Here is a 15,773-nt window from a genome sequence, read left to right as displayed (position 1 = left end):
GAAAGAAAGAAAGAAAGAAAGAAAGAAAGAAAGAAAGAAAGAAAGAAAGAAAGAAAGAAAGGGTCCATGCTTTGACTGATAAAGGCATTTTCTCCTAAAGTTATTTTTGTTTGTGGATGAATTGAAGATATAGTAGTATCAGTATGTAGAGAGATCTTGTAGCACCTTTGAGACTAAGTGAAAGAAAGAGGTTGGCAGCATGAGTTTTCGTAGACTACAGTCTACTTCCTCAGATCCATTTAGATTCAATAATGAGTTACGAGCAAGTTAGTTAGTTGCTTTATTAGAGCCAAAGGTCATATCAAATGCCAAGAGGCCCATTGAAAAAAGCAGAAAGGCGATATTTGCTGATCCACCGCTTTCAGGTGTGTGTCTGTTTGAGTTTTAGGATAACACACTAATCTTTGCCATCACATGAGTCACCTGTAAAAGCGTTTGCTTCTCTGATGTAACATCAGATAAAAAGGTTTTTCTGGAACCCAGAACATTCTTTGCAATGTGGATTAAGACATGTTACATCCTGAACTCTCCATGCCACCCACGCTGTGGAAAGCTAATGTCACGCTCACTCCAGGGCAAACCTTGCTATTTCATTCCATGGACTCACTGTTTTGCAGACATGAACTCCTGCAAGAGAAAAAGTGCAGAGTTAAGGACACTTAGGCCTGGGACAGACAGCCTGAAAGGGGTGGCCTGCTGGCAGCCTACTTTCCTTTGAAGGGAAGCCGCAGCCGCCAAAACACACGGCTTCCCTCCGGAAGAAAAAGAATCCAAGAAAAGCGGGTTCTTTTTCCACTGCAGGGCGGACGTAACTAGTGTGCCAATTGTGCACTCGTTACGTAAGTGACGCACAGTGATGTGCAATCAATGCGTGTCGCTTATGTCACAATGGCGGAACCCGTTTACATGGGGTGCCACCATTTTAACGCTGCCATGGCATATTAGGCTTAGGGACCAAGTGGATGCCGCATGGTCCCTAACCCTAAAATCAGCACCGATACACCGCTTGTTGGTGATGTGTACTGCACCAATATTTCATATTGTTGGGTAGTTTTCCCATTGATGTGCATCATCAGTCTATCCATTGTGACTAAGTCATTTAATCTGACTATCCAGTCTTTGGTGGTAGGTGTTATTTTATTCTTCCAGTATTTTGTGTATATCATGCGGGCTGCTGTGATCATATAAAGCACCACACTTGTTTCTTCTTGGTTTATTTTTTCCTGTATGACATCTGTTATGTTAATCAAGAAGAGTTCTGAATTTAAAGCCAGTTTCCTTTGTAATGTCTCTGCCATAATTTTGTGACTATTGTCCCAGGACTTCCTTACTTGTTTGCACTGACACCACAAATGAATGACCCATTTTGTTCTTCACATTTCCAACAGATATGTTTTTTCTTTTAATACGTATCTTTGCCAGTCTTGATGGTATCATATACCATCTTAAAAAAACAAACTTTACAATAGATCTCTTTTAGATTATCACATTTGGTGAACTTCATGTTACTCTTCCAAATGTTCTCCCAACTTTGTAGAGGGATTTCTTTCCCTATATTCTGCATCCATTTAACCATGTTGGTTTTGATTGTTAGATTTTTGTGGGTTTTCCGGGCTATGTGGCCATGTTTTAGAAGAGTTTATTCCTGATGTTTTGCAACATCTGTGGGTGGCATCTTCAGATATATGAAGATGCCAGCCACAGATGCTGGCAAAACATCAGGAATAAACTCTTCTAGAACATAGCCACATAGCCTGAAAAGCCCACAAAAATCTATGGATGCTGGCCATGAAAGCCTTCGACTTCACATTGGTTTTGATCGTTTCTTCTTTTAAATCTATATCTAGAGTTAGGGACACAGCAAGCTGGAGCATTGTGGGTCGCAAGGTGACGAACAGGGCTTGGAAAAGCAAAATGTGCAGTGGTCCCTTAGTGTCCACTGGGGCAACATTTCCCAAATTTTGGTCCTCCAAGTGTTTTGGACTTCAGCTCTCAGAAACCATAGCCAGTTTGCAAACCATCAGGAATTTTGGGAGCTGAAGTCCAAAACATCGGAAGGAACAAAGTTTGGGAAACACTGCACTGGGTTTGGCTCCAGGACCCCTCATGGATAACAAAACCCATGGATGCTCAAGTCCCATTAAATACAATGGAGTAGTAAAATGGTACCCCTTGTATAAAATGGCTAAATCAAGATTTGTGTGTATGTGTGTGTGTGTGATATTTTAAATATGGTTGGATTTTAAAAAGCCATGTATCGTTGAATCCATGGATTAAAAACTCTGTGAATACGGAGGGCCAAGTGTAAAGGGCAAGAATGGGGTTAATTTGCAGTCACCCAGTTTACCGCATTTGTGTTTCCAAGATGGTTTCGGACCTCCTTTGGTTTCAGCCCTGAAAATCAACATCACCAGCTCCTTAACCAGATGCCGCTGTGGTTAAAAGTGACTTGAGGACTTTTTCCTAGAAAAAAGCTGCAGCATATTCAGCTGGAATTTTTCATGTCAATCTTAATCCTTTAAAAACAGTTGTAATAACAATGAGTCACTTGGTATGTGTGTGTATAGCGTTGCCCAGGTAATGGCAACACTTCTTTGGAAAAGCAATTATGCAAAGTCCAAAGTTCATTATTAACCATTCGAAGGCATATGGTGAATTTGCCCTGTGGCGAGCAACTCTTCCCTAGAATCATGGAATGCAAAGACAACACAACGGGCGGAAATTTAGCAGATATTTCCCCCTCCTCTTTCTTAACTGTATTTACTTGCTGGTAAAAAAGCCATAATGGTAGGAACTGTCCAGGTGCCCATTCACACTGCACAGTTAGGACAATGTGGTTCCACTATAGCTGCCATGGATGCATCCTGTGGAAGCCTGGGATTTGTAGTTTTCTGAGGCTCTGAGAACTCCAATTGTGTATGGGCCTTCATTGGGACAGCATGGCATAATGGTTTGCACATTGGAGTATGATTCTAAAGATCAGGGTTCAATTTCCACCTCGATTATGAAACCCACTGGGTGACCTTGGGCAAGTCACATACTCTCAGCCTCAGGGGAAGGCAATGGCAAACCTCTGAACAAATCTTGCCAGAAAAACTCCATAAACTGGCTTCATTTTCATTAACATCCAAGAACAAACAGAAAGTGTTAAGTACATTTGTGCTCTGCATGACAAGATATTCTATGAATGTGACACCAAGCTGATCAGGATCAGCTGATGCTGATCCTGATGACCATTGCAAAATCTTCCATACTTGCCTGTATTTTTAGGGTCACCATAAGTTGGAAATGACTTGAAGGTGCACAACCACAGCAACAATGGGCCTTCAAATCGCCTGTCAACTTATGGTGACCCCATGCATGGTCAAAGAAGTTGCAGCTCCCTAAAAGTGTTCTCCCCCCACCCCCCAAAAAAAACTATGGCCTAAATTCAATGGTTAGTGCCACCTAAAGTAGCCCCACTGAATCAATGGGATAGGCATGGATATTCACTTACTGTTAAGCAATTGATGCCATGGGTCGGATCCAGTTCAGCTTCTGAGTCTTCGGGATGAAAATGGGAATCATGTGGTCCTCCAGATGTCATTGCATTGCAAAACCCAGCATGCCTTACTATTGGCTGTGCTGGCCAGGGCTGTTGGGAGCTGCATTCCAGTAATATCTGACAAGCCATGCAATGATCGCCCCAACATGAGCTATTGTTAGCACTGTTGGAAAATTGCACCATTCCCACACTTGCTTTAGAAGAAGTGGCCCATATGGGTCCAGATTGTTTTTGTAACTATGAGGGTCTAAATCCTTTTCTTTTTAATTTAAACAAAATCCACCAATGCTTTGCAAAGTGGCTGATTCTCACCATCATACAGCCTTGACTTTGGTCAACAGCTGCTGCACAAAAGCTTGATTTACAGCCGGTGTGATAGTTCTGCGGAAAACGGACCCAGGTTGTTTGTTAGTAACAGCAGACGACAACTAACCCATTCAATGATTTTATAGCAAATAAATCTTATCTTTACTGCCAGTTGTTATGAGAGGTTAGCCCGTGTGCGTATATGTGTTTTCAAGTCGCCTGTTGACTTCTGGTGACCCCATGGATTTTATAGGGTTTTCTTGGGAAATGACAGCTCAGAGGTGGTTGTGCCAATTCTTTCCTCTAAAATAGAGCCTAGAGCACCTTGGAGTCATTGGCAGTCTCCCCTCTAAGCACTAACCAGGGCTGTCCCTGCTTAGCTTCCAGGATTGGACAGGATCTTTAGAGTATTTATTCAACCCATATCTCCAAGGAATAAAAAATTCTTCATTCTTGAGACTGTGATTTTGGGGTTTTGCTGAAGTTTGCCAATTTGCTGTTGTCTCTGTGTTAACGTTTCCATTCTTTGCGGATGGTGGTTGTTCGTACCAATTGCTTGGATATGTCCTAGGGCTCTTCCAACATTTTTCAAACTCTGATTTACTAAAGTGGTCCTGCAATTGGATGGGTGAACTTTCTGCTCTCTGAATTTCTCTTTCTAAATTTTTCTTACAGTTGTGGTAAGTGCACAAATGGTGCAAGAGAAAGGTATGTTTTTTGTTGTTGTTCCAATATCTCAGAATTGAAAAGACATCTACTCGAGGGTGAGGGAAATTGCAATTGTTGCTGGGAATCACCAGAATGTAGTCCAGGAGCTCTTGCCTCTCCCAGAGGAACACCAAGCTTTTATGAAACATCATATCAATGTCACATAAGTAGAGGACATTCGCTCAAGGTTTGCATTATACAAGAAGCAGGGCTTCCATCTACTGGCAGGAAAATATATTTCCAGTCCTACAGCAATCGCTGGCTCATCCTTAGTCATGTTTTTTATACTAACGTTACTTGTAAATCATAGTTCCTGAATCTCTCCTTTCTCCCCCCATTGAGCCTCACCCCATTCAACCCTTCCCTTCCACTAAGATTTGGGGTATAATGCCATAACCCATTTCTGCCAAAAGACAGACATTTAGGGTGCAGTGGTGCCACCCCAACCTATGCTGTCACCATGTACGGTCTGCACCCCTTGCACCCCCTAGTAATGCCCTTAATGCAAACTATGTTTGCACTTTCAACTCACTTTGCACCAACTGAAGTAAGCTGAGGACAGAGTGGGAAAGTGGAAGGAAGAGAGAGAATCTGGAACATTTTAATTGCAGCGAAACTTGGAACTTTCTGCATTGAAAACATGTATCCTGCCTACTACTCAACTGTGGTCTTTCCCACTCTGGGAGGGAACTTGCTGACCTTTGCAGTGTTAAACCTAGTTAGTTTTCCAGGCAGATAAAATTCATTGGCAACTGTCTGCAAACAGAAATATCAGCCTATGATGCTTGTCTCAGCAGCACTTTGCAGTGCTTTATGCTGCACGCATCAACTTGACTCCAGTCCATTTGTGTTATCTGAACCTCAGAGGAATACAAAGCGATCCATTTCCATGTGGCTTCCTTTTCGCTCCCTAACTATGAAATATTTAAACACCAACGCTTTTCACTTGCAGGACACCTGTTGCTTTTCAAAGGACTGGATCTTCCTCTCCTTCCACTCACATAAAGATGCTGAACTTTCTCTGTATAGTATCCATTTTAATATCTTGCCATGCTGCAAACGGACAGCTAGAAGAGGAAGAAGATTGTGGAAATGGATTTAATTGTTCATGGAGACAACAACCCCCCCTGAATTGTCCAGCAGGTATGAAGAAACAAGCAAAGAGCAATTTCCTTTTTGTTTGTTTGGCTGCTTTAAAGTCTCCACTTCTCTGATGCAATTATTATTTTGCAAACAGATTTTTGATGGATGGTTTCACTTGGCTACTCTATTCTGAATCCAGACCCCTGGAAACTTTTTTTCTGATGCTGTGAAATTTAAAATAGCTGGTTTAATGTAGTATTAGGGTACAAAGTTTGTGTGGATGATTTAAGTGGATATTTTCATATGTTACAGATCAAATACAGGTTGAGTCTTATTTATCCGAAATGCCAAGGACCAGAAATGTTTTGGATTTTGGAATATTTCCATATACAATAATGAGATATCTTGGAACGGGACCCAGCTCTATACATGAAATTCCTTTACGTTTCATAATGCACTTTATACACTTAGCCTGAAGGTGATTTTACACATAATATGTTTAATAATTTTGTGCACGAAACAAAGTTTGTGTACCATCAGAAAGCAAAGGTGTTACTATCTTTGCCACTCAATGTGGACAATTTTGGATTCTGGAGTATTTCAAATTTTGGAAGACTCAACCTGCATACATAATATATGCATTAAACAGATCTTGTAGCATCTTTTAGACTAATTGAAAGAAAGAAATTGGCAGCACAAGCTTTGATAGGCTTCACTTTATTTCCTCAGATGCATTTGGTGGAATGGAAGCCAGGTACAGGCATATATAACTGCATTAAACATACACACACACACACACACACACACACACACACACACATATATATATGCCTTAAACATTAATTTTTTTAAGATCATTGTCAACACCTGAATGGTGAATTTAGATATTTGGTGGCATCCCTGCATTCCAATTAATTTCAATTCATCCTTTTTGCTTCAAGGTTTTTTCTGCCCGGATGATGGTTCTGCCCCAGTTCCATGTCCAGAAGGTACCTTCCGCTCTTTGGGAAGTTTTCCTTCCCATTTGTGTTTGCCCTGTCCTGTGAATTTCTTCAACGCTAAGCATGGTCAGTCGGCTTGCTTTCCATGTGGCTCCGAGGCCATCCAACCCAAGGAAGGACAAAAAGTTTGCATTTGCCTTCGGGAAGGCCGGATATTCCAGGTATTGAACTTTTTCTGAGTCGCAGCTCATACACGTACCTGTCCAAGTCCTCTCTTGATGATAGACTCATGTATGTGAAATTCAGTGCATGCTTTCTGTGAAAATATTCCAGGTCAAAAAATAGAATGAGATCTTGAGAGATCTGAGGATGGAATCCCTGAAATAAATAGAAATATACAGAGAGAGCCCTAGTGGACCAAAACCCAGAGAATAGCATGGAAATAGCACTGAAGCAAGGCATGGAAAAGAACCATGTTGGTCTTCCATTGTTGATCTCTCCAGCAACTAGTTTTTGGGATCATGCTTCATGATAATGTCCAGTCTCCTTACAGCAGTGTAAACTTAACAGCCATCTAGTGACAGCAAATCTTTCAATTTAGAGGGAAATGCCTCTTTTTAAATGACAACCAGAATCCCCTCCTGGCTGGGGGATTCTGGGAGTTGTCCAAAAAAGGAACTGTATCCAAACTCTGCCCATCTGTACTATGCCAAGAGGTACTTCATTTTTATCTACCCTGATTTTAATGCCAAATCTTTCCATCTAATGTAGCCTTTATACATGGGGAAAACATTCAGGCCTCCTTTTCATCAGAATGCCCTTTTAAAGGAAATTCATTATTATTATTATTATTATTAATCAAGCCTTATTTATAAAGCACTGTAAATTTACACAGTGCTGTACATACGATCAGTTCTTTTATTATTTATTGTTGTTATGTGCTTTCAAGTCAACTTTGAGCTTATGGCAACCTGAATGCTTTCGTCTAAGGCTGAGAGAGTGGGACTTACCCAGAGTCACCCAGTGGGTTTCTATAGCTAAGCAGGGATTCGAACCTTGGTCTCCGAGTGTCTTAGTCCAACATGTAGTCTACTACGTCACAATGGCTCTCTCCTTTTCTTTTTCAGCCCAGTGATGCTCAGTGTCCATGTGCCCCTGGTTATAAAAGCCCTACCAATGACAGGAGATGGGATTGTGTGAAGGAAGTATATAACATCTGCAGAGATGCAGCCATCCGGAACCAAGAGGGACAATGCTTAACTAAAGAGGAATGGACACACTACTGTGCAGACAAGGTACTGTAGAATGGGTTTAATATGGGTCAGGCAATTCCTATTTTGAGTCTGAGTGGACTTAATTTCGTGCCCCCATTTTGGTCATGGATCTCTCAGGGTGCATTTACACTGTGGAAATAATGCAGTTTTACACTACTTTAATTGCCGTGGCTTGATTGACATGCTAATTACACACTAATTACAATAGCAATGCAAATTCTAAAGCTCAGATCAAAGGTCTTGTAAAGCTTTAAATATGTGGTATCTTCCAAGAGAAGCAGTTCAGGCAGCAGGAGAAATCCATATGTTTGCTCATAAGATGTTTTTATTCAAGCAAGCTATTAATAATGTCTTCAGTCTCAAGGAGGCTTCTTATTGGGGTGCATGCTGTGTTTAACTTCTTGTCCCTTTTATTCCCCTTGCATTTTTGATGCCCAGATAAAAGACAGTCAGGTGAGAAGATGTTTGGAATATTTCTGTTTAGCTACTAAGTACATATTGCTGTCAATTCATCTCCTCTGCTAGGTTTGCGCCGGCCCCAAAGACTACCAGGGATATGACAAAGTCCTTGGCCTTTGCCTTTGTCAAGCTGACAATCTCGACAGCGTCTGCAATCCCCAATGCAGACGACGACAAAGAAACATTTTGCAGTTTGTCTGTGACCAAGAACCAGCTCGGCTTTCTTTGACTTACAGAAATGGGAGCCAGGTAAAACCACAAATGTCAGCTAAGTTAGCTAGTAGGCTCGCTGGAAAGCCACTTTGGCAAGACTGTGGTGGGACAATCCAACATGAGCCTGCCTCTTCTTCTCAAAAGAATGCCACAGATATAACTTAGACACTTCACTGTTTTTAAATTTCAGGTTTGGCAATGGAGATGACAAATGGCATCATTTATGGGGCTGGGTTTGGCTTGCAGCTATTAGGTGCTAACTCTCCGGACCCAGCATAAGGCATGATTTCTCCACCCGAGAAAGACTTCCAACTGGGCCACTTCAACAATTATTGCTGCCGATTAGTTTAGACCAAGGAGTTTATCGCACAGACTTTTAACCCAACTGCACCCTAACAGCCAGGATGCAGGTTGCAGGCAGAAATTATCACGTGTAATTCGCATTTAACTGCGTCGGCCAAGTACAGCCCAGCTGCATCCTGGGTCCCAGGAGCACTGAGCAAGCCTCTTTGCAAAGCTGGGAGCTTTCCAACTTTGAAATGCGGTGCCTGGAACCGGTATGCAGCTGAGCTGTATTCAGCCTGCAAAATTAAATGTGAATTATATGTGATAATTCCTGTTTGCATTCTGCATCTTGGCTGCATACCATTAGGGTGCAGTTGGGTTAAAAATATGTGTGATAAACTCCCAAATCAGATCCTCTCTTTTTGGAGTGGTGTCACTAAGGGGTGCAGGAACTAGGAACTACACTGGGTGACATCTTCAGAGGGGTATCACCAACCCTAGTGATACCACCACCCCAGACCTCCTTATGCATCATGGATGGAGAAGAAGCCTCTTGTTATGCCCAGGGCCAAGTGGGAACAGCAGAGGCAGATAGAAGAGGTGTGTGCTTGTTGTGTGAATTCTGCACCATGTGAAGGGCATCACCCTTCTGCCTTCCAGCCCTGAATTTTCATGGTGCCTCACTAGATGCCTCTCCATCCCCATGGGTGGTACCATAACCCCCTGTTTGGTTTAAGCCACTTCTATCCCCCAGTTTAATGGGTAGCAGGGCCACATCCATCACCGCCACTTTTCCAACACCACATCCAACTGGCCACCTGAAGGGACACAAAACCAGGCACCTTACTAATGTCCCATCAGATCCTAGCTTGCTCCTTCTGATTCTCATGGGACACCCGGGGAGCAAGAGGGCAAAGGTTATTAAACGCGCATTAACATTAATATATGAAGCACAGAGACTCTGAAATTTATGTACTATATAAGTTAAGGGCAGTCTGAAAAAATCAAAACCCCAGATGAGCCCATTTGGAAGGGTGAGATTCCACTGCTCCACTTCTCCTGCTGTGTTAATTGATACAAACTACGTTTGCACTTTGAACTCAGTTTTTGCAGCAACTGAAGTGTGCTGAGGACGAAGGGGGAAAGTGGAAGGAAGTGAGAGAAACTAGGACGTTTGAAAGGCAGCTGAGAAGTGGGACAGCGGAAGATTAACTGGGGCTGCCCTTACCAAACTGGGTCAGTTGGAAGGTATGCTCCCAATGCATGAGACTTGTGTTGCTTAGAATTTATATTTAAATTCTTTATAGGCTGGCATTTTATTGGAAGAAATTAAGCCTTCGCTGCAAGTGTTAAACTTCTACAGTGAAAATGGTTGCACCTCTGAGGCGAAGAAAGGATCCCAGCCTGTGTACATAGTAAAAACAAATGGTAAGGAACACAAATGGTGTTTCCTTCCTAAGCCAATCTCATTATTTTCCCCATCCCCTCTAATTACCACGGCATTTTATATGTGAGTTGTGATCCTATATTGAGGAGATGGAGCATATACTACAAATGGCTAGAAGGGAATTCAAGGAAGATACATTTGCTACAGTTTGATCTCCTTTGATATCATCAGTAACTGATTAATAGTAATTATTCATAGGGAACTTGTAGTACCTTTGAGACGGACTGTGCAAAAGAAGTAGCATAAGCTTTCATAGACATGGTCAAAGAGCAATCACTGATCATTGAACATTTATGGTTTCATCAATATAAAACTATGTATTATCATGTATGATATCATGTAATCACTTTTTGGACACAGAAAAAGTTAAAAACAGTACTTGTGATGCTTATCTTATGCTTGGTTTTATTTCCCACTTTTGTTTTGTTTTTGTTTTCTTATTATGTCGATTTTTGTTCTTCTTTATTGTCTGAAATATTTTTTTTAAAGTTAAAAAGAGATGGAGCACAACTTTACACTTGTGGGCTTAAGCCACAATTGTGCAGTGCCACCTCATGAAGGAATGGCAGTTGTGACACTGTGGAACTGAATGAGCAACCAGATGTGGATGTGCATTAGGCACGAAACATCTGCACACAAAATGTACAATTCACATCTGTGTGTGTGGTGTGCGAGAATCCCAATATTTTTCTATCTATTTCGCTGCAGGAAGAGGGTTCTTAGGGGTATACAATCCCGAACCAGAGATGCTCCATTATTTCCTTACCGCAGATGGGATCGCATCAGCAAATGGATGGGAGACCACAGCTTCCTCAGGTATTTTTTGTCTCTATGTCTGTCTATAGAAGGTCAATCCAGTTTCAATCCCAACTGCTGGACTGAATAATTTTTTAAAATGAAATTGAAAAGTAGGCTTAAAAACCAGCATTGGTCTTATTTCTCCCAGGGGCATCTGGCAGAGAAAAATCTAGATTTTACTGGTCACAACTCCAGCAGCCTTCCAACTCTACACTGAAAATCACTTTTACTGGCATCTTTAACCCAACTGCATGCCTCAGGATTCATGAGATCATCATGTTCATTGTTTCCAAAAATCATTATCCCATCTATGATGTGTAAGTACCATTTCTGAACCCAGCTGAACGTTTCTGTTGGCTGGGAGGATGGCTGGGATTCTGCATCAGGAGACATAGGGTGCATCCCTACAAGTTCCTTTTACAGAACACCCTGCTAACTTTTTCAACTCATGTCTGTTCCTAGCAACAACTTGTATAATACAAACCTTGAGTTTGACTGGGGTGGTTTCCGCAGCCTAGCAGAGGAAGCAACGTTGACCTCGGACACCAGCGACGTCCTCCTCTTCTTTTACCAGTTCCACGATCCGGGAACTTACGTCTTGCGGCTAAGTAGCAACCAGCATAAACGAATGGCATGTCTCTTTACAAAGTAGACTTTCTAAGCTAAGCAGACTTTCTCAACTAAACTAAGTAGACTTAGCTAAAGCTAGACTAATGTATTAGTACTATAACACCCACAGCGGGTGGTTTACATCTATGAAAGGAATTGGCCATTTGTCTCACCTCTAAGCTATTCATTCTATTTCACATCATACATTTATAGCATTGTGATACCACTTTGACTTCCATGACTGCAAATTATGGAATCCTGGGATTTGTAGCTGGGAGACGCACTAATTTTCTTTGGCTGAGAATTCTAAATTCTGAAACTGCAAATCTCAGGATCCCATAGGATGCAGCCATGGCAGTTAAATTGGTATCATAGCAAAGTAACTATGAAAGGGACTATCGATAATAATATTACAATAAAATTATTAAATAGAAAAAATGAAGCTGAAAGCATTCAGATGCAATTCCAGTCGGCTCCAATGGACAATGTCATGTGCTGAGGCTTTTCCAAATTGGGTATATGCCCTTTTTCTGAAAGCTTTCCAAATTATTTGGGCCTTTCTGTTGTGTGAATGTCACTTCCATGCCATCTGATATGGCTTTCCTGGCTCTGTGTGGTTCTTTTTGCAAAGTACGTCAGAGTCATGCCCTACGGCGGACAGTGTTACGAAGACGGACCCTTCTTCCCAACAACTCCCAGGCATGTCGTCCAAGTGGGAATCGCGCCGATCCCAGATCTCATCCTGAAACCCGACTGGCAAGCAATTGTTGGGATAATAGTTGGACTTGTCTTTCTCCTCCTCATCTGCCTCCTAGTAGTTGTGAGTAAATAAAAGACAATGACCACAACAAACCTATGCCTCCCACTTGTCCCTGTTTGACAGGGACAATCCCAATTAATCCTCTTGTTGTCCCGCTTTTTCAGCTGTTTTTAAAATGTCCCAGTTTCTCTCTCCTCCTCTCACTTTCCGCCTTTGTCCTCAGCTTACTTCAGTTGCTGCAAACTGACTTCAAAAGTAGTATACACTCAATTAAGTCATCAAGGGGAATAGAGATAAAGGGGCACAATCTAGATCTTCCCCGTAGGCTCAGGTAAAAGCAAACTGCTGCATCCTCTCCTAGCTTGTGTGTCCTTCCTCATTTCTAATGTTTGCCATCTTGACCAAACTCTGTTCTGGCTTGGACCCATGTCCCAGTTTCCATATATGAAATGTTGGAGGTTACGGTACAGTTCACGGGGGCTGTAGGATATTGGTGGATGGAGCTAAAGGCAAAAAACTGTGAGACCTAAACCCAAAGAATATTTTAATTTAAGGTTCTTTGTGCCATAGGAAAAAGATTCCAGACTTATAAAATGGGGATAAAATATACAAAAGCTGAAAATAATAATAATGGTGTCATAGGGAGAGGAGTGTGACCATCTTGGCAACTGCTGTAAACTTTGCTCTTTCGGCGTTATCTTTGCAGTTTCTTTGTCAAGTCTTTGGCTGGTCCAGGAAACAGTGCCTCAACCCTCGGTTCCGACAATTGCAGATGAAATATAATCTGGATAAATATTCTTCCAAAGAATCGAAGTTTGATGCCCTCAGAAAGTATCACCCTGGGATACAGAAAAGTGCCAATACAGATAACAATTGCAGCCGCATAGAGCAGAGAGAAGGTGTGTGAGTACTTAATTTTATTGCGTGCAAAGAAATGGATCAAATTTGATGAGACATTTCCATTGGAGAATCCTGTTCATCATCAGTTCTCCCATTATTGCCAATTCATCTTTGAATTACTTTAGATCTTAGCAAGCGCTCCAGACTGCCATCATCCTAAAGCGGCATAATCAATTGTTGGACATAATGGGAAGTATAGTCCAGTAATGAATAAAGGGCAATATACTCCTTATGTCTGCCTTAGATCTTTTAAATATCTTGCCTTTTTTTGGACCATGATCTCCAGAGGTGGGATCCCAGTGGTGAGGCTCATTTAGAGTAAATAAATTCAATCAATTGCAGAATAGCGAATGAACATCTACACACATCCAATTGATTTAGTAGCTCTCCTGCCATTAGGACTAACAAAAGAATTTAGGCTGGGATGTGTCCTTGTGAATATATTAATATGAACTAATTTATATTATGTACTACATTACTCATATAATCATAGCACTGGAAGGGACCACAAAGGCCATCCAATCCAACTCCATTCTGCCATGCAGGAATACACAATCAAAGCACATCCAACTGATGACCATACAGTCTCTGTTTAAAAACCTCCAAAGAAGGAGACTCCATTACACTCCAAGGGAGCATCTTCCACTGTTGAACAGCTCTTACTATTAGGAAGTTCTTCCCAATGTTGAGGTGGAATCTGTTTTCCTGTAGTTTGAATCCATTGCTTCGTGTCCTAATATTCTCTGGAGCAGCAGAAAACAAGCTTGTTCCATCCTCAATATGACATCCCTTCAAATATTTAAACATGGTTATCATGTCACCCTATCTATCACCCTATCTTTTTAACTTGTATCATTAATTTGTATCTTGCAATCCATCTTTCTTCTTTCCCACATTTCCATGCTTCTCTATGATTATTACTGTTATTCTTTATGCTGACAATCAGGCATTTACTTTATCTCTCTTTATAGGTGGGTATGAAATATGGGACTCTGAAGAACAAATAGACCTGGATTCGTTCAATACCAATGTCTTCTTTGAAATTTTGGTTACACAGTCTCTGGCAGTAACAGCCAAACTGAGTCAGTTTAAGGAAGAGGTATGTTGTGGTTATATCCTCTACTGTTGTGGTTGTGTGCCTTCAAGTTGTTTCTGACTTACATCAACCCTAAAGTGAAGCTGTTATGGGGTTTTCTTGGCAAGTTTTTTCAGAGGGAGTTTGCCATTGCTCCTCCGAGGCTGAGAGAGTATGACTTGCTCAAAGTCACCCAGAGGGTTTACATGGTCGATCCAGGATTCAAGCCCTGGTCTCTAGAGCCTTTGTTCAATGCCCAAAACACTACACCATGCCAGCTCTCTCTATTATTATCAAATAAATCTATTAGATTTAATCTCCTACTTAAAGTCTTCAGCGCCCTTTACTCCACTCCTCCATGGTGTCACACTATTAATAATTCTGACTATGCCATTTTCATAGGCTCAGAGGATCGTAGATTATTTTTAAAAATTAAAGCCAGATCAACAACCACAAGTTGTTAATCCTGCAGTGCTTTCATTTCCTTTGCAGCTGAAACACTTGTATCACAAACTTCTGGAGGAAACCGCCTCACTCAGAGATCTGTGGATAGCCAAGGTTGGCATTCCTGATGGTGTTGAATCTTCCAGTGATGAGTTGGTGAGAAACTACACCAAGGCGAAACAGCAGGTAGAGGTGGGTAGGGCGGTGGTGGCATCAGTGCCCTTTGCCAAGCAATAAGACTTGAGCTGCTGTATTGATCACACGGAAACAGAGAGGAGGATGAGAGGTTGTGGGAGAAAAGACAGGTTGTTGTTGTTGTTGTTGTTGCGTGCCTTCAAGTCATTCCGACTTATGGAGACCCTAAGGGAATAAGTCCATCTTGGGGTTTTCTTGGCCAGACTTGTTCAGATTTATTCTATAAATTAAGCTAGCAAAATGGAAATTCTAAGAAAAGCCATCCTTCATTGCATCCGGTGGCCTCTAGAAGGTTCAAAAAATTGTTTAATTATGCAAGTTTTACCTGAATTGGTTGTTTCATTTTATCTGCATACATTGTTAGTTCTGAATACCATGGTTGCTGAAACAGCTTGAACTGCTCCTCCTTTTGGGGGATACAGGAAACTATCCCTATTATTTCCATGTCATTTCTGCTTCTGTGAAGGCTGTAATGTCTAGGAACCCATCTGCTTCACTGAGATATTTCTGGATTGTTTGCACTGCAGTGACTTTTGAGTGGTAGCTATTGGATCACATCTCAGCAGAGAGGTGGATTTGCATTTTGATGCTGCTTCAACTGTCATGGCTCCATCCTATGGAATCCTGATTTGGTCAAGCTTTCTGACCAGGAAGGCTAAGTATCTCACTGAACAACAAATCCCAGCATTCCATCGCACTGAGCCCTGGCAGTTAAAGGGGTGTCAAACTGAA

At 41.6% G+C, this 15,773-nt stretch overlaps 1 protein-coding gene across 3 annotated transcripts in view; it reads left to right on the top strand.

Moving 5' to 3' along the window:
* Positions 1-5,405: 5,405 nt before the first annotated feature.
* Positions 5,406-15,773, top strand: part of LOC121932806 — a 36,135-nt gene continuing 25,767 nt past the window's right edge. For 2 of the 3 annotated variants that reach the window (XM_042471788.1, XM_042471785.1), the window contains exons 1-11: positions 5,406-5,701; positions 6,583-6,803; positions 7,710-7,877; positions 8,382-8,564; positions 10,121-10,241; positions 10,969-11,076; positions 11,207-11,375; positions 11,521-12,487; positions 13,134-13,326; positions 14,299-14,426; positions 14,895-15,032. In XM_042471788.1, coding sequence (XP_042327722.1) covers positions 12,239-12,487; positions 13,134-13,326; positions 14,299-14,426; positions 14,895-15,032 — 708 coding nt within the window. In that variant the 5' untranslated portion in view covers positions 5,406-5,701; positions 6,583-6,803; positions 7,710-7,877; ... (3 more) ...; positions 11,207-11,375; positions 11,521-12,238. Of the gene's footprint in view, positions 5,702-6,582; positions 6,804-7,709; positions 7,878-8,381; positions 8,565-10,120; positions 10,242-10,968; positions 11,077-11,206; positions 12,488-13,133; positions 13,327-14,298; positions 14,427-14,894; positions 15,033-15,773 lie in introns of all 3 variants that reach the window. The other variant, XM_042471787.1, reaches the window with a different exon arrangement.

This window comes from Sceloporus undulatus, chromosome 6 (assembly GCF_019175285.1).
Source record: "Sceloporus undulatus isolate JIND9_A2432 ecotype Alabama chromosome 6, SceUnd_v1.1, whole genome shotgun sequence".
NCBI lineage: Eukaryota > Metazoa > Chordata > Lepidosauria > Squamata > Phrynosomatidae > Sceloporus > Sceloporus undulatus.
Note: the sequence above shows the minus strand (reverse complement) of the source record. Positions and strands in the feature narration are given on the sequence as shown.